This window comes from Rissa tridactyla, chromosome 15, assembly GCF_028500815.1.
Source record: "Rissa tridactyla isolate bRisTri1 chromosome 15, bRisTri1.patW.cur.20221130, whole genome shotgun sequence".
Taxonomy (NCBI): Eukaryota; Metazoa; Chordata; class Aves; order Charadriiformes; family Laridae; genus Rissa; species Rissa tridactyla.
In genome coordinates this window covers 538,646-564,553 of record NC_071480.1, presented here as the reverse complement: position 1 = coordinate 564,553, position 25,908 = coordinate 538,646, and the positions used below count along the sequence as shown (strand labels likewise).

At 42.3% G+C, this 25,908-nt stretch overlaps 2 protein-coding genes across 2 annotated transcripts in view; one reads left to right on the top strand and one right to left on the bottom strand.

Annotated features, from left to right (window-relative positions):
• GAS7 (growth arrest specific 7) overlaps nt 1-24,765 on the top strand; it is a 160,107-nt gene extending 135,342 nt beyond the window's left edge. The window contains exon 14 of the mRNA XM_054221563.1: nt 22,553-24,765. Within this exon, the coding sequence (XP_054077538.1) occupies nt 22,553-22,699 (147 nt within the window). The 3' untranslated portion in view covers nt 22,700-24,765. The remainder of the gene's footprint in view (nt 1-22,552) is intronic.
• GLP2R (glucagon like peptide 2 receptor) overlaps nt 1-25,908 on the bottom strand; it is a 55,454-nt gene that overhangs the window by 12,292 nt on the left and 17,254 nt on the right. Inside the window, exons 4-11 of the mRNA XM_054221573.1 lie at nt 24,940-25,061; nt 22,442-22,548; nt 22,040-22,196; nt 20,911-21,070; nt 9,813-9,873; nt 7,841-7,910; nt 2,441-2,529; nt 687-825 (exon numbers count right to left, since the gene is read on the bottom strand). Of these exons, the coding sequence (XP_054077548.1) occupies nt 687-825; nt 2,441-2,529; nt 7,841-7,910; nt 9,813-9,873; nt 20,911-21,070; nt 22,040-22,196; nt 22,442-22,548; nt 24,940-25,061 (905 nt within the window). The remainder of the gene's footprint in view (nt 1-686; nt 826-2,440; nt 2,530-7,840; nt 7,911-9,812; nt 9,874-20,910; nt 21,071-22,039; nt 22,197-22,441; nt 22,549-24,939; nt 25,062-25,908) is intronic.

Genomic DNA, 25,908 nt, shown 5'->3' with positions numbered 1-25,908 from the left:
TACCCAGTGCCTCACCACAGGCACAGCCAAGCCGTGGCTTAGTCACCCAGTTACCACCCTATGGGCGGAGGCATATCTGCACCTTCTCTTCAACCAAGTAAGGTTAATGTCGACTACTGCTGTGTCTCACGAGGCTATGAGTAGAAGTAAAGGATGAGTAAGGCAAGTGCTAAGATGTTCTGCTCCTTGCTTCTCTGCTTACTTTAATTTACTCTTACCTTTTTAAATCTATTTTAATGTATGTGTGTAAAAAAATGTTATTTAATGTAAATGGTATCAACGAGCTCCTCAGTGTGACTGCAAAGTCAACAGATCACCTGAAAATCTTGTTAAAAAAAGCTATCCAATGTTTTTTAGGAATTACATGAAACACATATTTTAAATAGACCGCTTTAATCCTGTTTTCAGAACAGGGATATGTGATGAACTGTTACCTGTTACCAGACAACACAGGACACACTGTTTCTGAAGATGCCAGACTCCTTTTCGGGTCTTTGGGACTACATATTTTGAATATGCAGCTTGTGAATTTTTTATCTTGTCACTACAATAGAGTATTTAGAGACATGATAGGTTGGAGCATAGTATTAAATAAGAATACTGTATATCTGTGGCATGTATTGGTAAGCAACATATATACGTGGATCTATGACCCCTAAAAACAGTACTTTCAAAACAGTACTTACATGAAATGAGCTCATTGTCAGCTGGATGAAAAGTCTTATATGTCTGGAAAGTCCTTCCACCTGTTCATCAGTGATGAAGGTAAATACAAATTCATGGATCCCCAACAACGGAATCAGCACAAGTGTAGACCTTGCCAACCTTAAAAAGAAAATGTTTAATTATAGTATTTTTTCAACATCCTTGGAACAAAACCAAAAAATTCAGCTACAAAGAAACTATTCCAGAAATAGTCACTCAATATTCTGACTCTGTAACGGTATTAGTAATTTTGTGAGCTTGAGGACAAATTCCTAGATATGAATTTTGGAGCACACCATCAGAAAAGTCTGTAGAGGAGGCAATCCTGGCTTTGGGTTTAAGGTGAAAAGTTAGTAACAAGAAACTGAACAGGAAGGCCACTATCATCAAACTTATGCTGCGAGGTAACAGAAAAATATTGACATAGCTAAATATGAGTTATCTGTTAACAGGGTTCTTAGACCTTCCTATCACTGTTGAAAACTCCATCGAGCTGCAATGAAAGTTTCTGCAGTACTATGAGAAGTCGCATACTTTTAAAAAAATGCACCAGCATAGTGGTTATGGGAAAGAATCTTCTTTAACAAATCTGGAAGCGTGTTTGCATAGATGAAAGAAGAGATCTCAAAAGAAAGCGAGTTCTGAGGAAGGCTTGCAATGTGAGGAATGGCTTGAATCTTTGAAAGTTTAGCAAAACTATAAGCAGTAGAAAAGAAAATACAAAGCAAAACATCAGGCAATGTTAAATACAGGCACTGCTGTCTGTGACTATCCTCAAAAATCTTCATGTAGCAATCTGGAGAATATAGCTAAGGTCTTTTGGACCTTGAATGTTGAAGGAAAATGGAAATATACTTCTTGTCAGTGATCTAATACTGGAATTTAATGGGAAGTTAGTAGTGGAGTTTCCATTCCCCCTCCCCCTGCCCAGTCCTCATAGACAATAAAATAATTAATCTTAGTAAAGCAGCACTGTAGTAGCAGACAGGGATTCATAATGCTTTGTTTAAAGATACTAAGAACTGGAAATAACTGGGATGTGGAAAGCAGTTAACAAATCCTCAGGTTTCCACTGATTTAAGTGCAGTTTTCACTGTACCCTTATCTCCTTGCAGAGCAGCCTGACCTTGCTATTCTCACAAAGTAGGAAGATGTTTGTGTATAAGTGAACTTCAGGTGTCTATGTAAGACAGGTTGTAACATTGAGACTCTGGCCAAGAGAGCCCAAATGAGGGCCTGCAAGAGTTTAGGCTAAGAATAATGTTCTCATTTGGGTTTGCAAGAAGACCAGGGACATTCCTGAGTCAACAGTGTCTGCATCTGAGAAAAATGGTAGATCAGAAATGCTAATGTCACTTAGGGATGTCCCATAAATCTTCTACACCTCCTTTTCTTTTGAGGACCTTTTGTCACACTCCAGGGAAAAAATGTGCCACAGCAGTAGAGGCCACAGGTGTACAGCGAGGACACCCGAGAGCAGAGATCTTATCGCATTGCAAAGTCCTTGAAAAAATGCCTGTAACACTCAGCACACAGGTGCTGACCTGCCTTTACCTCGCAGATAAGAAAATGTTTGTGGATCGTGTTTCCCCAGATGGCTTCCCTATATCATACTCTGAATACCTGTTACACCTGGTGGCGGTAGGTAAATGTATGATCTACAAGGGCAAACTGGCAACCTTCTGATGATGTGAGAAAAAAAAGGGCTAGGACTTCATTATTATTTGTTACATACCTGTATTTGTAGTCATGAAAGGTCATTTGCTGAGCTTTTAGTTTGGAAATCAGCATCCTGAGAATTTTTAAGAAGATGCCAAAGTTAACCTTGAAAGAAAATGCATATGGGTTACTTACAATAAATGCTACGACACTACTCATATAGCTATTAAAGAAAGATAAAATTGATATTAAACACTTGTAAAACCTGTTATCAAATAACCAGAATGCACTTGTGATCAGGTCGGAGCAGAAGCAGGTTATTTCCACAGCTCCAGCAGAGAGCACAGAGCAGCAGTGACAGACTCTGCTGGTATCAACTGTCTTCAAATGAGGCAGTTAACAGAGTTTATACACCTTTAGGTCACACAACTCTTCACCAAACCATGACAGGTAAGCAGGATGTGGTAAAAAACATCAGTGACTGCAATTCTTCAAAGAGACTCTAGACAGCCAGACAAGGAAGCCCTGGGCATTCTTTTATGAGTAATTCACTCCTTTCTTAATTAAATTGTACTGACTTGGCCAAGACCAATCTGCAAATATTTCTTTTCAAATGACACCTTCAAACACCTATGAGGCGTTAACTATTTCACTTGCACAAACCAAAAGCCCTATGCAAAAAAAGTTATTAAGATTGCAAAGTTGAGAAACTTAGCACTGCCTTATTCAGTCTGATTTACGTAAACGTTATGATACACGATCTTTCAGTACAAAATTACATTTTAATTTTAACACAGAACTTCCTTATTTTGGGAATGGACAGTTATTCAGGACTACTTTTCTTGTCTTCTTTTGATGCGTAGGTATTACTGCTGGAGCCCTAGTTCTTGTACGGTGTAAAGAATTGGCCACTTTTCATGCTGTTCTCCCCAGATACGCACAGATGTAACTTTAAAACATTGCAGGGTGATAAGTGGATAATATACCCTTTAAAAAAAAAAAAAGACAACAAAAGCATAAATAGATAAGATAGATGGAGATCCAAAGTGCAAGATCTCACCAGTTAAAGGTGCTTTGGTTTGGTTTTGCAGAGCAATTAGCATCAACATCATGTTACTGAGAGTCTCACACTTGTTACTTTAGCTGCAACTGGAAGTGTTCAACCCTTACCCCATCGTCTGTCTGGACATTCAAAAGCAAAAACCAGAAGTTAGTAGCCAGTTTTGCCTGGCATTATGTATGAACTTCGGGACAGAGACAGAGTTAGAAAGCAATTCCCTGAGGCAGCATTGAACTACCATAAGCTCAGGATCATTCTTTTTCCTCATGAAGCACCCTCTTGTCATTCACATATCTCTGTTACCGAAGAGCATGTCTTGCAGACTGTGTTATCCTGTTTTATTAAGTAGCAAGAGTTCATCTTGCCGGCTCTTTAGACAAGTTAGGGAGAGATAGATGTGCACATGTACAAGAGGGGGTGAGTTACCTTTAGATGGATAACTCTACTTCTGATCTTTGCTAAGTTTTAGAATTTGACTTCTCCTTTCACTGTAATGTTTTCTTTTTACAAATACAAAGAACTCATCATAGTGAACACTCTAAGGTTCTTCAAACGTAGAGCTTGCGAGCATTTTCCATCCAAATTTACTTTTGCCTGGAAAATCTGGTTTATTCTAAAAATGATTTTCCATTATGAACTTCTGCTTTTCAAAGAAAACACTGAAACTTCATTGAAAATGACTGCCATAAGATAGAAATATTTTTACTCTCCATGTTTCATAGAAAAGACAGAATTTTCACTAGAACATGGAGACAAAATCACAAAATCATAGAATAGTTACAGTTGGCAAGGACCTCTGGAAGTCACCTTGTCCAACTGTCCTGCTCAAGCAGGACCACCTAGAGCAGGTTTCCCGGGGAAGTCCAGGTGGCTTGTGTATACCTCCAAGGATGGATATTCCATAACCTCTCCAGGCAACCTGTGCCACTTCTTTGTCACCCTTACAGTTAAAAAGCATTTCATGATATTCAGAGGAAACCTCTTGTTTCATTTTGTGCCCATTGCCTCTGGTCCTGTCTCTGAGCACTACTGAAATGAGCCTGGCTCTGTCCTCTTCGCACCTTTCCTTCAGGTATTTACATACATTGATGAGATCCCCCTAAGCCTTCTCTTCTCCAGGCTGAACACTCCCAGCTCTCTCAGCCTTTCCTCATGGGAGAGGTGCTCAGTCCCTTAGTCATCCTTGTGTCCCTTTGCTGGTCTCTCCTCAGTATGTCTCTTGTACTGGGGAGCCCAGAACTGGACACTGCACTCCAGGTGTGGCCTAGAGCTGAGTGCTGAGCAGAAGGGAAGGATCACCTCCCTTGCCGTGCTGGCAATGCTTTGCCTGAGGCAGCTCAGGATACCATTTGCCTTCTTTGCCCCATAAGGCACATGGTTGGCTCATAGTCAAGTTGGTGTCCACCTGGATCCCCAGGTCCTTTTCTACAAAGCCTCCTTCCACCTGGGTAGACCACAGCATATACTGGTGCCTGGGGTTGTACCTCCTCAGCTTTTGGCCTCTACACCAACTTATGCCCTATGAGGACAGGGTCCAGCTGCAGTACTTGGCTGTTGTAATCCATGCACAACCATCATTAGGTAGTGCTGACACACATTTTGCCAGGGGATTTTAGATAAGTTTGTTGAATTATATCCAAGAACAGGATATCAAGAAGATCCTGTCTGGTTATTACATTACCCGTCTCTGGGTTTCTAACCCCTTCATTTCTGCCCACTATGTATTTCTCTTGCATCCATACTGTGTCTGTCGCTCTATCCAATTTATCTTGCTGAGCATCCTCGTAATTCCTCTTCACCACTCTTTGCTACTTCTGATTTCCCATTTCTAGTCACATTCGATGTTCCATTCTCCTGCAATCTGATATCATCTGTTTTGCTTAACCTTTCCATTTCAGTTCTCATCAACTCCTTCCCTGCCGCTCCCATGGTATCAGTGACGAAGTGACCTTGACACTGACCTAGCCACAGAAGGAATCTGCCCACGTTCAGCTCCGCTGCTGGCCACCATCATGTACACTGGCAAACCGGATTCTGTATTTCCTGTTTGCCTTAGATGCAATTTCCAAGTAAGGGTCACTCAGTGTGATTCTGAGGAACAATCACAGACAGAATGTCCTGCAACCTAACAGCAACAGGATGTCCTAGTGGCATTTATTCAGAAAGCTTATCGTAATGATCAGAGGCTACATGCTCAGAATAAATTAAACTGCTGGGGCTATCTGAATCTGGGAAATAGCACCAAGGCAGAAGATCCCAAAATGTAATGTAAAAAATCAGGGATTAAAAATTATGTCAGAGGAATAACATACATGTATATTTATCTATTTACATGTAAATCTAAGGTGACCTCATATCCCTTCTGTCACTTTATGTCCACCTTGATTTTTCTGTGAATTAATATCTGAATTAAGGTTAGAAAGCTATCTTCAGAAATTTCTTTGTATCTAGTCAGAACTTTGTATGTTATGGCTCTTGTCTATTTTCTACCATCCTTTTGGTGCACCCTCCTGGCCTCATATGCCCCCATTGTTACTGCTACTGAAGACAGCAACTGGATCCTCTCTTAGCCTTCTCTTCTTAATTCTAAAGAAACCCAGTTCTCTCATCCTCTTCTTGTACATCATGAGCTCCAGGCCCCAATAGCCTTGATGGCCTCTGTTGGACTGTCTCCAGTATGTTAATGTCTTAAAATGGATATAGTATTCCAGATGGACTCTCACAAGTGCTGAATAGAGAGGAATAATCACTTCCTCCAACATGCTGTGTTCTGGATGTAACATGCAATCTTGACATTACTTCTCTTGCTAAAAACAGCGGTTCACATCCTCAGTTCTTTGCACTGATTTACATCAGCGAAGATTATGCCCTAATGGGTCACTGGCTAAAAGGACATTGTGCAGAAATAGCTTAATTAAAAGGTATTTTTAAATTACTGATTGTCTCCATCCAGGTGCTAGTCTTCAAGTTACTTTGGAATGCATTCCTGCCTCTTGTCTGTTTAATTTCCTATTATTCAGGGGACTTGCTCTGGGTTGAGCATATTAACATCAGTGAACTTAATGTTCTTGCAACAAAAGCAAAACTCTTGATCTCTTTGATGTAACAGAAATGCTATTATTTGTTTCTGCTGGTCATATTCCACTAGCTGTGTATTTTCTGCTCAGGCCCTCAAAAAGTAAACCAGTGATTGAGTCTTCTTTCATAATTATACATGTCCAGGAAGAAATTAGTTCAGATTTCCTCAGATCTGGACTTCATCCATCTTTGCCTTCCCCTCAGTTTTGGGACAGTTTCAGTCACTTTTGGCTTTTGCCTCCTCTCACGCCTTTTTGCTTTCTTTTCTGACTCCTCTCCACAGCAATTTTTTTTTTTTTTGATAATTTTCCATTGTCCTTCTAATTATTTACTGGGTTTGATGGCTACTGAGCATGTTTCTGCATTTCACAGCTCAGTCCCAACTATGCCCACTTTCTCTTTCACACAGTTGTCTCCAACTCAGCAGCAGCAAAACAAAGTCCATTGTTTCTTCTCTGAAGTTTTCATTTCTATATCTTTTCTCCAGTGGGACAGAAACCAGTACCCTCCTTTCCAATTAATGCATTGAATGCACCAATTCCTTAATATTACAGTTTGAGCAATCCTTCTTTTACTCCCCATGCACATTTACATGACTAAAGTACGTCTCTTCTCTACAACCTTTGCCATCTGTCTAGCTAATCAAATCACTTATTCCACTAATCCTCTTATTCCTTGCTGACTGCGTGAGAATATAAAGTATTACGGACACACACCATAGTTCCACCTACAAAAATTCTGTGTAATCATGTCCTCATGAGTTGTTTTGATCATGTTATTTCCATCTCCTCATTATCACTGCATTTCAGGTGTATGCTTTTTTGCATTTATTTAAGAAAAAAATTCATAAGTCAGTCTATGATTCATTTTTTTTCATTAGGTGAATCCTTTCTCCCCATGACCCTCAGTACTTCTGCTGCTACTTCTCTGCATCCTTGTTATCAAAAGATCTCTCTATAGAGAATCTGGAGTTTTCTAGTGGTGCTCACTACATGGTAGCACTCTCCTAAGTAATGTGATCATTGAGAAAATAAGAGTAAAAATATAAGAAGTAAAAAATGTAAGAAGCAAAAGGCTCCACCTTTGATATAGATGGAGCTGTGCAGAATTCATGGCACAGATAAACAGCAGTGTGTTGAGAGGCTGACACTGAAATCTCTGTTGTTTGTACATGGACAAAAAGGATGTTAAGCCCATCCACCCACAGTAAAAAACTTCATGTATAATTTTTTCTGTCTCATCTTTTCTAATCCAAAAATTGGATTACACTTGGAGAAAGGGTCACAAAAGAAAATCACAGTTCTGCTTGATATTATGAACAGATGAAATAATTCTTACTGCAATGGAAAACAACATTGGTCCTCGGATGATCCACCAAATTCCCATGTGTTCATTTGTTCCCCAGCACCTGAAGAATAATTTAAAGTATAATTACATTATTTTCATAGAAAAAGAAAACCAGAAAGCTTACATAATGGATGTATTTCACAAGGAAGCTGACAAAGTTCATCTGAAAGGTGGCACTCAGGAGAAATGAAATAAAACTAGGAAGAGTCTCACCAACAGCTGTAATTGTATTTATTCGGAAGATCTTTCCACCAGAATGTTGAGAGATGTTTTCCTAGACCGCAAACTTCAGAACTATCTGGCAAACTCAGTCTTTGGATCCACACAACAACTGTACATGGCACCAAACCTTCATAATGAACTCATCCTACTCAGATTTATCTATCTGAAACTGGAAATGGTTAAACTATGAATTTCTATCATGGTTCTTGACCTGCTAAAAAGTATGGATACTGTTTCCTTGAAGCTGTCTCCTTTTCTCCTGCTCTGACTTTCTAATTTGTCCTATGTACATGTTCCTTCGTGTTAATTAGCCTGAAATTAGCCTGTAGAATCCTGGCTTGTCATTTACAGTCTATATAACACCTAATCCTATATTTGTGATTTTGCTCCTGATCATAGAATCATAGAATGTGTTGGGTTGGAAGGGCCCTTTAAAGGCCATCTAGTCCAACCCCCTGCAGTCAGCAGGGACATCTTCAACTAGATCAGGTTGCCCAGAGCCTCATCCAGCCTGGCCTTGAACATCTCCAGGGATGGGGCCTCCACCACGTCTCTGGGCAACCTGGCCAGTGTCTCATCACCCTCAGTGTAAAGAACTTCTTCCTAATGTCTGATCTAAACCCGCGTTGCTCTACTTTAAACCATTGCCTCTCGTCCTATCACTACAAGTCCTTGCAAACAGCCCCTCCCCAGCTTTCCTGTAGGCCCCCTTCAGGGACTGGAAGGGGCTCGAAGGTCTCCTCGAAGCCTTCTCTTCTCCAGGCTGAACACCCCCAACTCTCTCAGCCTGTCCTCACAGCAGAGGGGCTCCAGCCCTCTGGTTATCTTCGTGGCCTCCTTTGTCCCCTCTCCAACAGGTCCATGTCCTTCTTGTGCTGAGGGCTCCAGAGCTGGACACAGTACTCCAGGTGGGGTCTCACCAGAGCAGAGTTGAGGGGCAGAATCCCCTCTCTGGATCTGCTGGCCATGGTTCTTCTGATGCAGCCCAGGATGCAATTGGCCTTCTGGGCTGCGAGTGCACATTGTTGGCTCATGTCCAGCTTTTCACCCACCAGGACCCCCAAGTCCTTTTCCACAGGGCTGCTCAAGCAGTTGTTGCTTACTAACTATATTGGTGTTCCAAACAAAACTCTCTAGGAACCATGAATAAAAAAGGGGAACAATAGAAACCATACATAAACAACAAAGTCTATGCAATCATCAAAGACCAGAAGACTGGAAAACTGATGTTTACTAGTGCAAGATACTCTTATTGATTCATTCACTGAATACTGAACACATTAATTTAATATCAGCTTTTAGTGAATATCAGTTTTTGTCATTATCTTCCATAAGATTTTTTTTAAAAAAAGGCAGTGAATACTAATTAAACTCAAGGTGTAGATTGTCTCCAAGGAAAGCACTGGTCTCCTTTGCTTACTAACAAGATGCTCTCCGTGAAGATGTTTCTGCTGACAATTTGCTTCATGTAAGTGGACGAACATTGGATGCAATAGCTTTTATTTCAGGAACAATGAATGTTCGTTCTACTTCTTGATTTATGCATCTGAGAATTTCTAGAAATAGTTTTACTAAAAAGCACTAAAATGAACCTAGAAAATGTAACAAGTATTAATAAGTGCTGTATAATCTTAATATAATCCCATAGTCAATACTTGTGTCAATTACTGTCAAGGGCTTCCAGAAAAATTAAGCAAACAGAAAACCTGTATTCTATGGCACATTTTATTTAGTAACCTACCCTGTGTTCTCCAGTTTTGATCGGCTTATTCCCCAAGGGCCCACAAAGAGGATAGGAACAACTGAAAAAAAAAAAAGGAGTCAATGACAGCCAAGCTTGCAGAATGGTTTGTACAAAACACAGATACGTTACAGTAGTGCGTGGTATAAAGGCATATGCTTTTCACTCTTCTATTTAGAATTGTACAAAAATCAGCCTGATCCCAGCTTTCTCCATTTGTAGTTCAAATACAAATTAAATTTCATTGTATAGTTGAATCTTGCATTTTCAAATTGATACATACATATATACACACCCACCCATACACTGATGACCTGTCCAAATTTTCTAGATTCCTGAACCTGAGAATTCAAAATAATTGGCACTTGGGGCCTCACAGATGACCTAAGGCCCCAGTTGTTAACATTTTTATTTGTTGAACCTTAAAGAATTTTCAGTGGAAGCATGGAACTCTGTCTAGTTAGTTAATTAAAACAACTGACAAAGGCTTTTTTTCCTGGCTTACTTTTCCCAGACCCCTTAAAGATAATCCATAGTCCCCATTCCCCTATTGTTGCCCCTCCTCCTGCTGATCATAGACCGCAGACAGAAAAAAAACCTGATACAAAGGATTACTACATCATTCCATCAGTCTACAAATGTGCAGGTGCAAGCTTCAATCACAAGCACAAGGCACATGAGATACAAAAGGCAGGTGTTCGACTGGATTCTCAGCCCAATAACGCACAGGAGGTTTTCTGGTGGATGTGGTAGAAAAAAAAGGAAATGTGGGTCACAGGGGCCAGAACAGGATCTATTCGGGATTCTGGTATGCTAGCTAAGGTCATGGGGAGACCTGGAGTGTGGCAATGCAGAGAAAGAGCCAAAAGCAAAATTCTCTCAGGGATAAGAGACTTCTGAGTGGGTAAAATGAGGAAAGACATAGAAAGGGTCTCACTTGGGTGGGGGGTGGCATTGGTGCAACAAGTGGGTCTGAGAGAACAACCAGGGTATGGACCACTTGGGAAGGGAGGTACACGTCCAGGGGAGTATGAGGTTGTCCTGTGGGCAAAGATGGTAGCTGGGAGGATGAGGTGATGTCATCCAGTGCAATTCCTGGGCAGTAGCTGAGGAAGTGTGTCTCAGTAAGTGTAAGCATGGTGTGCCCCTGCTGGCTCAGCAGCAGCAGCACTACACATGTCTACAATAGGTTCCAGATGTCCCATCTTAGTAGTAATTCTAATAAATATAAATAAGAAATTAAGCTAATTAGTGGGAAAAAGTCTTTAGGAAATCAGTAACGTGATACAGGTATGAGAGCAATGGAGTGGAACCAACAGGGAGATGATCATTGTTATTTATACTCTTACAGCAGTGAGCAAATTTCTTAATTAACTTACCCTGTTGCAGTTTGAACAAGGAATAAGATGATTAGACCCTGCTACGGTGAGCTGCTGATCAAAGCAACAAATGGATTTAGAGAGGTGGGAAGAGTGAGGAAGCAGTGAGACAACACTAACCAGTGTGAAAGACAGTGGTCTTGATGTGTCAGCAGCCCATATGCTAATGCAGCACAAAGGATCTTTAAAGAGGAAAGTGAAAGGGAACAGAGAAATCAAGGCATGGATGGTGAGAAGGACCCTCTAAAGTGTCAGGGGCAGCAGAGGAGAAAGTCCAGAGGCTTGGCAATGAACAATTAAATGTGGTGTTATGCTTTGACAGAAACTTTTAGTAGATGAGGAAAACAGAAATGAGTGTGGAAATGAAGGAAATTAGCTAATGTCTGATAAGTAAGAAGTAAAAGAGGAAAAGGAGGGATGCCAAAAATGAGACAGCATGTTCAAAATGGCAAGCTTGAAAAGTGATCTTCACAGCACCATAGTGGATGAATACAAGTAAGGCCAGAGAAATGGACGCTGTAGGAAATAAGAAAGTTCCAATGTGACTATATCTAGAGATGCATGAAAGGATTAATGTAATATCCCACTTCTCTTGAACATTGTAATATCTCACTCTTCAAAGTTACTTGTCTTCTTCCTTTGGTTCTAGAGAGAGTCTCGATACAAGTTATCTAAATTTAACCTCGTTTGATAAAATGAATCGCCTCCTCCATGAGGTAGACTGAACTAAAGATTTAAGCACTACCTGATTCTAAGAGCCCACAGGAAGTCTGATACGAAAACAGCACTCAGCACTCTGTGAACACAGCATAAATCATACTGGGGGATCAGATGAACGACAGAAGTTGGGAGGTGGCATGAGGATGACAAAATTAGGAATTCTGCTTTAATCACATGGAGCTTGACTTCATAGCTAGATAATCAGTAAAGCTTTAATTTTCTTAATATTAACTGCTTTATTTCCCTGTAAACATAAGGAAGCTGGTCCAAAATACTTGCAACACACCACTGACTGTGCAGAGAAGGGTATAGGAATGTATTTTATCTCCTTTTTTTAACAAAATCCTTTACCCTGAGAAACTAGACTTCTTTTGGGACAAGACCTGAGACAATTCTAACCAGTGAATTTCTATCCAAGTACCAAAATGCAATATTTGAATTTGAAACAGTTCCTGTTTAGTATTTGTCCTGACAAAACATCATCCTCCATAGAGATGTTGCAATATGTACCTAGATTTAGGTCACCAAATCTGAGCTGTAATATACTGGCATATATGTACGTGTTCTTCTCAGCTTAAATGTGTGAGTGGATTTGGTGAAAAAAGATTTCATATGTGGAATTTCACATCTACCTTGGAACCTCCTATGGAATTCTTCTATTGTTACAGGAAGCTAAATAAAATCTTATTTTGGATTTGAAACTGTAAAACAAGAAGAAAAGAAAATAGCTGTTCTTATTCTTAACAAAAGGAAAAAAATTGGCACAACGTGAACTATGAGCTTTACATTCACTTGTAACTAACTGATCTAATCCTCCACAATTAAATGTACCACTGCTAAAATTACTGGGTCTGAGTACATTTTTATTGATCTCTGATAACAAGATTACACAATGCACAAAGTGAAGCAATCTGCTGTACTCACATCTTCAGAACAATGCCTACAACACTAGCTCATACAAATTCAAAACCTGGTTCAAACGCTATAAGAGACAAAAGTCAGATATCTTTTAATCTTGTCAGTAGTCGTAAACACAAGCCATTTCTATAAAAGAGAGTTAAGTTTTCTGGGTTCTTCAGTGGATCTTTATTCTCTCAGACCAGATAGTTTTGCCCGAAATTATGTTGTGTACTTCAACAGGGTTTTACATCATGCCTTTGAAACTTTTTTGCCCAGGTTTCCCCTTGTGTGGCATTTTAGATGCTGAAGTCCTGTTTTGGATCTTGCTTTAAGTGTTGGCATTTTTCTACAGCAATCGTTCTTTGTTTATAAATTAATACAGTCTTATTAAAAGAGCATGAAAAATGGCCTTGTCTGATATTCAGGTAATTCTAGGAATTTTTCCAGTAGACTATTTTTTTAGATGCTATTCAATTCCCATTTCACAATTCAAGAGGTAAGGTAGATGTCAAAGAGAATTAAAGTGAACTGTTTTTGTTCCCAGTGACTGGTACAGAGAGAGCCTAGGACTACTTTTAGATAACTAAAACTGAATGACATGAATTACTGTAAAACTGACAGGGAGTTTATCATAGCCTTGATAACAATAATAAAAAATTTCCTTTAAACGTGTAAATGTTGCAGCATTCCAACTATAATAATTATAATTTCAGTTTTAACTGCCATTTGCTTCAGTTATTTATTTTTGAGTTTAAACACCTCTTTAAAATGTTTATCTTTGGTAGATATTAGCAAGCAGTACAGCACAGCAAATACGGAATAATTTATTTACAACTATATCATCATCCACCATAATAAAATCCTTCTAAAACTCACTGCTCCTTTTTTTTTAAATGGGCTATACACTATAGTCCCACAGTCCTGGATACACAATTTTACATCTGACAATACAGTTCACCAGACATAGACGTGGTGATAGTGAACCAGCTTGTAAAACCATTCTTATGGCCATCCATTCTATCCTCCTCCTTAGCTCAGGCCACCAGATTTGAATCAATAAAACTTGCAACAAACTTACACATTGTCTAAGAGTACATTTTTTGTCTTCATTTAAAGCCTTCAAAGGCCTGAAAGTTGTACAGGTAGATTTTAGATGATCATTGGGAATCGGGAAACCTTGATTTTCTCCTTTGTGCAGGCAAGATACAGAATTGTGCTCTTTGAGTAAGCAAGAAATGTAATTGTCAGATTACATGACATAATTTACACAAAGTTGTTCAAATGCTTGTAACTAACTTTACATTGTCTTTATTCCTTGAAAAATGCCTGAAATATAAGACCTGAATCATGCAGTGTTTCAGAGATGGATGGAGTATGCGTGTCTCTCACCGGGAAAAGGATCTTGGCACAGGAGCTGGCAGGGCTCATCAAATAGGCTTTAAACTAGATTTGAAGGGGGAAGGGGATGAAACCAGGCTCTTTAGAGGTAGACCTGGGGGTGGTGTGCCAATGTCTGTGGGACAGGATGCTAATGAGGTTGCTTGGTCTGCAGACTCAGTGAAGGCAAGGGATGGAGATTCATGCAGCAGTGGAGACGTGAGGGTCATTGATGGGTCAGAAACTATGGCTGAGCCTGAGAATGGACAGGTAGGAGTTAAGGCTTCTCCAGCAAAAAGGTGGCAGGACCATTAGCCCAACTGAAGCTAATGCACGCAGCACGGGCAACATACAGGAGGACCTGGAAGCCACTGTGCAGCAGGAAAACTGTGATGCAGTTGCCATCATGGAAACGTGGTGGAATGACTGGCATGACTGGAGTGTTGCATTAGATGGCTACAAACTCTTCAGAAGGGACAGGCAAGGAAGGAGAGGAGGTGGGGTGGCTCCGTATGTTAGGGAGTCTTATGAATGTCAAAACTTAATGATGGTGACAATAGGGTCAAGTGTTTATGTGTAAGAATCAGGGGGAGGGCCAACAAGGCAGGTATGGTGGGAGTCTGTTTCAGATGGCCCAACCAGAATGTAGAGGTAGATGAAATAGTCTACAAGCAGATGTGAGAAGTCTCAAGATCGCTAACCCTTGTCTCCTCTCGTGGGAGACTTCAACCCACCAGATATCTGCTGGGAATACAATACAGCTCAGAGGGAATGGTCTAGGTGGTTCCTGGAATGTGTTGAGGATAACTTCCTGACACAGCTGGTGAGGGAGCCAACTAGGGAAGGAGGCCTGCTGGACCCGTTGTTTGTGAAGAGAGAAGGACTTGTGGGGAATGTGATGGTTGGAGGCTGTCCTGGGCATAGTTATCACAAAATGATAGAGTTTTCCATTCTTAGAAAAGCAAGGAGGGGGGTCAGCAGAACTGCCACCTTGGATTTCCAGAGGGCAGACTTTAGTTTCTCAGGAATCTGCTTGAGAGAGTCCCTTCGGAAGCAGTCCTGAAGGGCGAAGGAGTCCAGGAAGGCTGGACATTTTTCAAGAAGGAAGTCTTAGAGGTGCAGGAGCAGGCCATCCCCACGTGCCAGAAAACCAGCATCAGGGAAAAAGACCAGCCTAGATGAACAGAGAGATCACACAATCACAGAATGGTGGGGGGTGGAAGGGACCTCTGGAGATCATCTAGTCCAACCCCCCTGCCAGAACAGGGTCACCCAGAGCAGGTGGCACAGAAACGCGTCCAGGTGGGTTTGGAATGTCTCCAGAGATGGAGAATCCACCACCTCTCTGAGCAGCCTGTGCCAGGACTCTGCCACGCTCACAGGAAAGTTGTTCCTTCTCATGTTGAGATGGAATTTCCTGTGTTCAAGTTTGTGCATGTTGCCTCTTGTCTTGTCACTGGGCCCCACTGAAAAAAGACTGGCCCCATCCTCCTGACACCCACCCTTTAAGTATTTATAAACATTGATAAGACCCACCCTCAGTCTTCTTTTTTACAGACTAAAAAGACCCAAGTCACTCAGGCTTTCCTAATAAGAGAGGTGTTCCAGTCCCCTAATCATCTTGGTAGCTCTCTGCTGCACCCTCTCCAGCGGTTCCCTGTCCTCCTTGAACCGGGGAGCCCAGAACTGGACACAGTACTCCAGGTGCGGCCTCACCAAGGCAGAGTAGAGGGGGAGGATGACCTCCCTCCGCCTGCTGGCCACACTCTTCTTGATGCACCCCAGGATGCCATTGGTCTTCTTGGCCACAAGGGCACATTGCTGGCTCATGGGCATCCTGTTGTCCACCAGGACTCCCAGGTCTCTTTCAACTGAGCTGCTCTCCAGCAGGTCATCCCCAACCTGTCCTGGTGCAGGGGGTTATTCCTCCCCAGATGCAGCACCCTACACTTGCCCTTGTTGAATTTCATAAGGTTCCTCTCCACCCAACTCTCCAGCCTGTCCAGATCTCACTGTATGGCGGCAAAGCCTTCTGGCATGTCAGCCACCCCCCCAGCTTTGTGTCATCGGTGAACTTGCTGAGGGTGCACTCCATCCCTTCATCCAGGTCATCAATGAATATACTGAACAGGACTAGACCCAGTACTGACCCCTGGGGAACACCACTCATCACTGACCTCCAACTAGACTCTGTGGCCCTAATCATGACCCTCTGAGCTCTATCTTTCAACCAGTTTTCAATCCACCCCACTGTCCATTCATCTAAACCACACTTCCTAAGCTTCCCTATGAGGATGCTGTGGGAGGCCACGTGAAAAGCCTTGCTGAAGTCAAGGTAGACAACATCCACTGCCCTCCCCTCATCTACCCATCCAGTCATGCCATCGTAGGCAGCTATCAGATTAGCCAGACATGATTTCCCCTTGGTGAATCCATGTTGAGTACTTCTGATAGCTTTCTTTTCCTCCATATGCTTTGAGATGACACCCAGAATGAGCTGTTCCATCATCCTTCCAGGGATGGAGGTGAGGCTGACTGGTCTGTAGTTTACTGGGTCTTCCTTCTTGACCTTTTTGAAGACTGGAGTGCCACTGGCTTTCCTCCAGTCCCCAGGCACCTCGCCTGTTCCCCAGGACCTTTCAAAGATGATGGAGAGTGACTCAGCAATGACATCTGCAGCTCCCTCAGCACTCGTGGGTGCATCCCATCAGGACTCATGGACTTGTGGATATCCAGTTTACTTAACTGAACTCTAACTTGACCCTCCTCAACCAAAGGGAAGTCTTCCTTCGTCCAGACTTTCTCTGTTACCTCCAAAGTCTGGGACTCCTGAGGGTCGGCCTGAGCAGTAAAAACTGAAGCAAAGAAGGCATTCAGTAACTCTGCCTTTCCTGCATCCTCTGTCACCATGGCACCTGTCTCATTCAACAGCGGGCCCACATTTTCTCTAGTTTTCCTTTTGCCTCCAATATACTTGACGAAACCCTTCCTGTTGACCTTAACTTCCCTTGCCAGGCTTAATTCCAAGGAGGCCTTGGCTTTCCTTGTTTCATCCCTGCATACTCTGATGGCATTCTTGCAATCTTCCTAAGTGGTCAGTCCCTTCTTCCATGTGCTGTAAACTTCCTTGTTCCACTTGTGCTTTTTCAGAAGCTCCCTGCTCAACCACGCAGGTCGCCTGCTTCCCTTGTCTGATTTCTTGCTCTTATGGACGCACCGATCCTGAGCTTGGAGAAAGTGGTATTTGAATACCAACCATCTCTCTTGAGCCCCCCTGCCTTCCAGAGCCCTAGCCCATGGGATTTCTCCAAGCAATTTCTTGAAGAGGTCAAAGTTAGCCCTCCTGAAGTCCAAGGTTGCAATCCTACTTGTTGTTTTGTGCATACTACCCATGATCCTGAACTCTATCTTCTCATGATCACTACAGCCAAGGCTGCCCCCAACCTTAACATCCTCCACCAGTCCCTCTTTGTTTGTTAGTATTAGGTCCAGTAGTACACTTCTTATTGGCTCCTGAGTCAAAAAGCTGTCATCAACACGCTGGAGGAACCTCCTGGACTTGTTGAGGCCGCATCTGGAGTACTGTGTCCAGTTCCAGGCTCCCCGGTTCAAAAAGGACAGTGAACTGCTGGAGAGGGGACAGCAAAGGGCTACAAAGATGATGAGGAGATTGGAACACCTCATTTATGAAGAAAGGCTAAAGGACTTGGGTCTCTTCAGTCTGGAAAAAAGACAACTGAGGGGGGATCTTATCAACGCTTATAAATACTGACAGGATGAGTGTCAGGAAGATGGGGCCAGGCTCTTTTCAGTGGTGCCTGGGGACAGGACAAGGGGTAACGGGCACAAACTTGAGCATAGGAAGTTGCACCTAAACATAAAAAGGAACTTCTTTCCTTTGTGAGTGGCAGAGCACTGGAACAGGCTGCCCAGAGAGGTGGTGGAGTCTCCATCTCTGGAGACATTCCAAACCCACCTGGACGCGTTCCTGTGCCACCTGCTCTGGGTGACCCTGCTCTGGCAGGGGGGTTGGACTAGATGATCTCCAGAGGTCCCTTCCAACCCCCACCATTCTGTGATTCTGTGACTGTACATGCCTGGCTGTGTAGCCTTCCCAGCAGATATCGGGGTGATTGAAGTCCCCCATGAGAACCAAGGCCTGTGATTGCAAGGATACTTTCAGCTGTCTGTAGAAGACCTCCTCATCTTCCCCATCCTGATCAGGTGGCCTGTAATAAATACCCACAACAGTGTCTCTCGTATTAGCCTGACCCTTAATCCTTACCCACAAGCTCTCAACTCTCTCTTCGTCCGCCCCAGGGGAGAGCTCGATCCATTTCAGTATGTACACGATACCTAACCAGATATGGTTACAACTGAAGGAAAAAAGGAGAGTTGATGGCCTTTGGAAGAAGGGGCAGACCACTCAGGAAGACCACAAAGATGTTGTTAGGCTGTGCAGGGAGAAAATTAGAAGGGCCAAAGCCCAACTAGAACCTCACTCAGCTTTGGATGCTAAGAACAATAAAAAACCTTTCTATAAATACATTAGAAATAAAAGGAGGACTAAGGATAACCTCCATCCTTTATCAGATGAAGGCGGTAAAATGGTGACAAAGGATCAGGAGAAGGCTGAGGTACTTAATGCCTTCTTTGCCTCAGTCTTTAGTAGTAGTATCGATTATTCCCCGAGTACTAGACCCCTGAGATAGTAGATAGGGGTGGGGAGCAGAATGAAGCCCCCATAATCCAAAGGGAGATGGTGAGGGACCTGTTCCATCACCTAGACATACACAAGTCTATGGGGCCTGATGGGATCCACCCGAGGGTGTTGAGGGAGCTGGCAGAAGTGCTCAGCAAGACACTTTCCATCCAAGACATCCCCACCTGGGGAGGTCCCAGTTGACCGACGTCTAGCAAATGTGATGCTCATCCACAAGAAGGGCCGGAAGGATGATCTGAGGAACTACAGACCTGTCAGTCTGACCTCAGTGCCTGGAAGGGTCATGGAAGAGATCATCCTGAGTGCCATTATGCGTCACATGAAGGACAACTGGTGATCAGGCCCAGTCAGCATGAGTTCATGAAAGGCAGGTCCTGCTTGACAAACCTGATCTCCTTCTATGACAAAGTGACCTGCTTGGCGGATGAGGGAAAGGTAAAGCCTTTGATATGGCTTCCCACAGCATTCTCATGGAGAAACTGGCTGCGCATGGCTTGGACAGGAGTACTCTTCACTGGGTTAAAAACTGGCTGGAGAGCTGGGCCCAGAGAGTGGTGGTGAATGGATGGTGGCCGGTCATGAGTGGTGTTCCCCAGGACTTAAGTACTGGGTCCAGTTCTCTTTAATATCTTTATCAATGATCTGGACAAGGCGACTGAGTGCACCCACAATAAGTTTGCAGATGGCACTAAGTTAAGTGGGAGTGTTGACCTGCTTGAGGGTAGAAAGGCTTTGCAGAGGTTCTGGACAGGCTGCATCGATGGGCCAAGGCCAATGGTATGAGGTTCAACAAGGGCAAGTGCCACATCCTGCACTTGGGTCACAACAACTCCATGCAGCGTTACAAGCCTGGGGAGGAGTGTCTGGAGAGCTGCCCGGCAGAAAAGGACCTGGGGGTGTTGGTCAACTGCCAGCTGCATGTGAGCCAGCAGTGTGCCCAGGTGGCCAAGAAGGCCAACAGCATCCTGACCTGTACCAGGAACAGTGTGGTGAGTAGGACTAGGGAAGTGACCATCCCCCGGTACTGGGCACTGGTGAGGTCCCACCTCGCGGGCTGTGTCCAGTTTTGGGCCCGTCACCACAAAAAAGACATTGAGGTGCTGGAGGGTGTCCAGAGGAGGGCAATGGAGCTGGTGAGGGGTCTGGAGCACAAGTCCTGTGAGGAGCAGCTGAGGGAGCTGGGGGTGTTCAGCCTGGAGAAAAGGGGGCTGAGGGGAGACCTTCTCGCTCTCTGCAGCTCCCTGAAAGGAGGGGGTAGGTGGGAGTTGGTGTTTTTCTCCCAAGGAACAGGCGATAGGACAAGAGGAAACAGCCTCAAGTTGCACCAGGGGAGGTTTAGATGGATATTAGGAAAATTTTTTACACTGAAAGTGTTATTAAGTATTGTAACAGGCTGCCCAGGGAAGTGGTGGAATCGTCATCCCTGGGGGTATTTAAAAGACAGGTATACGTAGTGGTTAGCGATATGGTTTAGTGATGGTTTTTGTCAGTGTTAGGCTGATGCTTGGAGTAGATGATCTGAAAGGTCCCTTCCAACCTAGGCTAGGCTAGGCTATTCTATTCTACTCTATTCTATTCCAAAGGTTGTCCTCTAACTTAAAGTACACTTTAGAACTTAAGGTGAACATATAAAAGAAAATTGTTAATGTTAATCTTTGCTATGTAGATACTCTATTACAAAGGAAGAAAATGAAGTTGCTGATAGTATCATAATATTCAGTGATGATAGAAAATACCGACAAATATAGTAAAATTTCATCTTGTTCTGTCTACTAAGCTGCAGTTCTCTTATGAAACAATTCACTCACTTCCTGTACCTGCAGATCAACCTGAACTGCAATGAATAGTATCACTGCTGGTATACCTTATTGACAATTGTTGACTTCAAAACAAAAAAATAAAAGAGAATTCAGATTTTTTCTTTCTTAATTACAAAGTGTCCACCACTGACTCAATAAATAGCACAGAATCAAAAACCTGGAAATTGTTATGTACTTACCCCATCCTATCACAATATACGTCTGTAGTAGTCGTCTTTCAGAGAGTACAACAGTTATCAATAATGTATGGAGATAAATTCCTTCTACTAATAGCCAAAAATAATTTGCCCCAACAAAGTAATGCATGAAAAACTGGGCAGTCCTGCAAATTGTTACAATCTGTAGAAATGAGAGACCGGGAATCATTGTTAATATATAAAAGCTCTGACAAATCCTGATTTTCTCTTGTTACTTTAGCAGCCATTTTAAAACTAGCACGTGGTTGTGATAGAACTGCGATTCGGTCACATATCTCACAAGATTCTCCTTGCTGCTTAGGAGAGGCTGCAGGGGAGTGAGACGATTTAAAGGCTCCTACTTTGTCGGAGTTTGAGAGGAGGTACCAAGTAGGAAGAGACAATGACAGCGTAGGCTGGGATATGTGTTCTTTGTCATGATCTGCTTATTCAGAATTTTTACCAATGAGCTATTAAAATAATAGTCACTGTTAACATCTTGCAGGTAATTTTGCTTGTTGATATGGCCAAACTATATTCATACAGCATCATACAAGTGTAATTTCTCCACAGTGGTTGCAAATGAGAGATGTTGTTATTCCATTATCTAAACAAGTGTAAGAAAATTAGCACATATTCTTAATATAGAAAAGCCTTTAAACTATATTTTTTCTCTTTTCGTCTTCTTTCACAGCAAATAACTGTTTAACATTGTGTTATCAAACATTAACAAATGTTTGATAACATTGTGTTAAAAGCAAGATTTGTGTGCATTGCATTGTCCTATGCATATCAAGAGTGAATAAATATAGTGTTATAGAAGTGCCAAATAAATATGTAGTTTTCTTCCAAAAAAATACAGGTTTAAGTTGTTTTGCTTAGTTAGATGCTTCTAAATATAACTATTGACTAATTTGTTTTTTTAATACAAGGCTTCATTAAAACCAATCTATTAAAATTTATCAAAACAGATTTTTTTTCTTGATTAACCCAAGCTTTGTCAGCAAAATTTCAGCATTCAAAGCTCAACTAACACCTCAAAACTGTCTGCTATATGGCAAACTTGCAAAACTGTAACTGTTACAGCCACTAGCAGCTCACATTTACTGTTAGCAAGGAACTAACAAGTTACCTCAGGACTGAGGTATAATATCCATCCAGTTTCATCATTCGGTCTTTTGGAGTAAATATTGTAGTATACAGTATCTTTTATAAGAACTGCTGTGGCACGCAGGATAAAAGATGCAAATAAATTCATATGGATGTAGTTTCTTGTGCAGTGAAGTTTTCTGTGGGAGAAAAAAAATATATGTATGAATCCTTTGGAATATATTTAATTTGCAGAAATGAAAAAAATACTGTTGTATTCACATTGTTGCTCTCAGTGGATCTTGCTTGGGAATTGCTTTTATAATGCTTATTAGGAAAATACAAGTTATTCACCTCAGAAGCTAAGCAATAAATTAAATTACATGAAAAGAAGAGTGTGCGTACTGGGGCCTGTACTTTTAAACACATGTAAAGTTGTACTAACCTGAGGAAAGAAAGTATAAGGAGAGCTAATACAAGTGAGATGAGAGAAAAATAATATCCTATAGTGTACAACAACTGTAACGTGGTAAGTAATTTATGTTCTTCTTCCTAGGAACAAAGAAGAAAAGTGTGTTACACATGCAGGCAGAGCACGAATGCAGCTCAGAAACTTCTGAGGCCAACTTCTTTGCATTGCAACATAACCAGCGGAGGTTCCTGGTGCCCGTTCCCTCTATCGCCTCATGAAATCACTGCGTGACAGAGACTTGTGCAGACAGCCTTAGTTTCTTTTTAAATTTGAAGGCACTCCCGATCTCGTTCCAGATTGCTCCTACACAAACACCGTTTGTAGTCTGACTTACAGCCAATCGTTGCCATGATTACATGCACCAAATGGATCCTGGTCGTTTAATAACTGCAGAGATCAATGCACTCAACCCGTACACACAAGTGCCATTACCGTGTGCGTGGCCTGGGGACACAGTTACAGACCAGTTGTATCTGTACAATTTTGAGAGTCAGCTCTGTCTAGTCATTGGAATAGACTGACTTCTGCCATGAGTTCAAAGAAAAAAAACTAAAATTAGAGCTGTCTAGAATGTCTTCGAATGACGAATAAGACCTCAGAGGAGGAAGAGGGGCACCCACACTTTCTTTCCACTTTGCTTCATTTAACATTTTGTCTTGCTAAGTTTTTCCATTTAGCTGCTTACGTCTACCTCTCATCTCTTCATATTGCTTTTCTAGCTCAGTAAAAGCTTCTCTGCAGAGGGGACATAGAGATACAGGGTATATGACTTAGAGGTACTTTCATAATCCATTTTTGCCCTGCAAAGATTTTATTGGAACCTGTGTCTTTTCCTCAGTGATTTTGCCATTTTCTTTGTGAATTGTCTTACTTCTCAGCACCAGGGATTTTAGCCCTGTCTTCCAGCCAGGAGGGTCTCTAATCGTTTTATGCTAATGAGTACTATCTGGACAGTACGAGTGGGCTGTCCCTGGCAGTAGAAACTCTTGGAGAGGGTGAAAGTGCGCAGGTAGAGCAGCGTGTGTGCATGAGGATCCCATAGCACAGCCATTAGTCACTCTGCCCCATGAAAACATTCAAACAGGCATGAACCTAATAAAAAACATGAGTTATCATCTTGGCTGTGACAATTTTGCAACACCATAGCAAATGAAATCAAGCTGATTCCTCCGGTGTATGCAGATACTGGCTCTGGGTTATTTCTAACATCTTGGTGTTTTCCACTAAGTACAACAAACAGGTACAAAACCACATTTGTGGTGGTAAGAAAGCTGGTTAAAGCTTTCAGAGACATTGCCTGCTGTCACACAAGATGAATTAATGTGTCTCCCACCCACAACTTTGCGATCCAGAATGGTCAACAAACCATGGAAAACTCTCAGTACTTATGAATATTTATCACACTTGTATAAATAAACTGTAAGTTTGGAAGTTCATGTACTCACTATATAAAGAGTTTAGTAAAAACTTAATAGCACATGGGGATCCTGAACTAATAGCGTTGAATAAAGGAATCAATAATGTTACCCAATAAAGAGTGCTCACCCAACAAAGTACTAAAAAGGAAAAAAATAATCGACGGTAGTACTGCTTACCTAAGAGACTTCATTTTGACATCGGCAGAGCTGAACTCCATGACAACAGAAGTTACAAGAAGCTGAAACCCGATAAGCCACACACTTTGCCGTTACCTCAAACTCCGCCGCGGTCCTCGCAAGCCCGTGCCCCGCCGAGCCGGCAGCGCGCCCGGAGCCCCCCTCGGGCCGTCCTCGCCCGCACCGCCCCGGGCCGGGGCCACCCGCGGCTGCCGGGCGGGGACCGCACCCGGCTGCGAGAGCGCGATTCCCAGCCCCGCGGCCCGGCGCTGAGCAGCGGTTGTCTCCAGTTCCCCCCCGGTAGAAAGGGCCGAGCGCTGCCGAGGCGGGAGCGTGTAGTTCGCTCTTCGTGCGGCTTGGGAGAGCCGTTCCCCGCCACTGACAAACCCAGCACCCCGGCTGCCTGCTGTGTCAGACCCGGGCAGATGGCGTTTGCATTGTGATGAATCCTTCAGTCTGTAACTAATTAAATTTGAAAGGGCCGGTTAACGGCTCATTAAATGCTAAAAGGCACAGGAAGCGTCAGGGAATGAAGTTGCCTGGCCTTGGTAGACCGCAGCGATTTGGGGCAGATGATGGGGTGCTTTGAATTTAAGTTATTTGCTTGTCAAGTTGCAGTCTTTTTTAATTTCGTTCGGAGAAATTCAACACGTGAACACTGGACTCTGAACAGAAAATAATTTGTGGCATCTAAAGCAGGAATTCCCCTCCTTAATCTTTCTTCTGCTTCTTCTAAATAAAATAACAGGTTTCCATTTGGTAATCTAAGTAAAATCTGAACATCTTTTGCTGGTGTTCACTGGAAATGTTTTATCGGTTACTTAAGAAAGGCTCAAGAAGATTAAAGTATTAAATCGTAATATAGAACATACTTACATTTTTTTTGAAATGATTTTTCTCAGAACATTCTGAACTATCACGCCAAATGTCTGTGGAGTTTTCCTTTGTTTGCCAAGTCCCGTCATCCAAGCAGACTCTGTATACATACCCTACACTTCCTGAAAGTAAACAGAGGTTTAGTCTGAAAGGTCAAAATAAAGATTTCGTTTTTCATACACGTTTTAAAGATTTCTCCCTTACACCACAGCAATAGACACTACTTCACCCTCACTCAAAAAAAGAAATAAAAACCACTTTTGTCTTTGATAATATATTTTTCGTATTTACATAGGACTAAGTAGGAATGTAATCTAGCAGAAATAAACTCCCAGAATGTACCTGGTATTTACAAAAAATACATAGTTACTACATCCAAAAGAAAAGCCTACATCTCACTTTATTACTTTTTCCTCATTAGGCTCAAAGGTTCCATCAAGTATTGGTACCACATTGCCCAGGTGGTGTAGTCAAAGTTGTAGGAGGAAGAGTATGGTTTGATTCTGGAATGATCTTTCTCTGAAACAGCTGTGTCTGGTGTCTTATTTATGTGCTTTGAGGTCCGATCAGCAGGTGCTGTGAACCGGTGAAGCTTTCTTGGCTTTCACTGCATTGTCCTAGTTTATACTAATTAAGAATTCGCTCATAACATCAGAAGAATGATATGGGGACTCTGGCTGATGTTTGTTTGGTGTTGTCCTCAACAGCTGCCTTCCATTTATTTCTAATCAGACCTGAGCTTTTTCATTTGTGTTTGAATTAGAAAGTGTTTAAGGGTTGCAGCAACAAACAGAGTATCTTGTTTTGCTCAGAATAACTGGAACTGAGAGAACTGCTTTGGGAACACAGTTTGCTGTGATAGAGCAAGAACTCTGTGTGGAGACTGGACACTGAAAAAGAAAATCAGAACGCATCTATGAAATGTGATCAGGATTCTAGACTACCCTAATTTTTCAGTGCTCAGGCTTG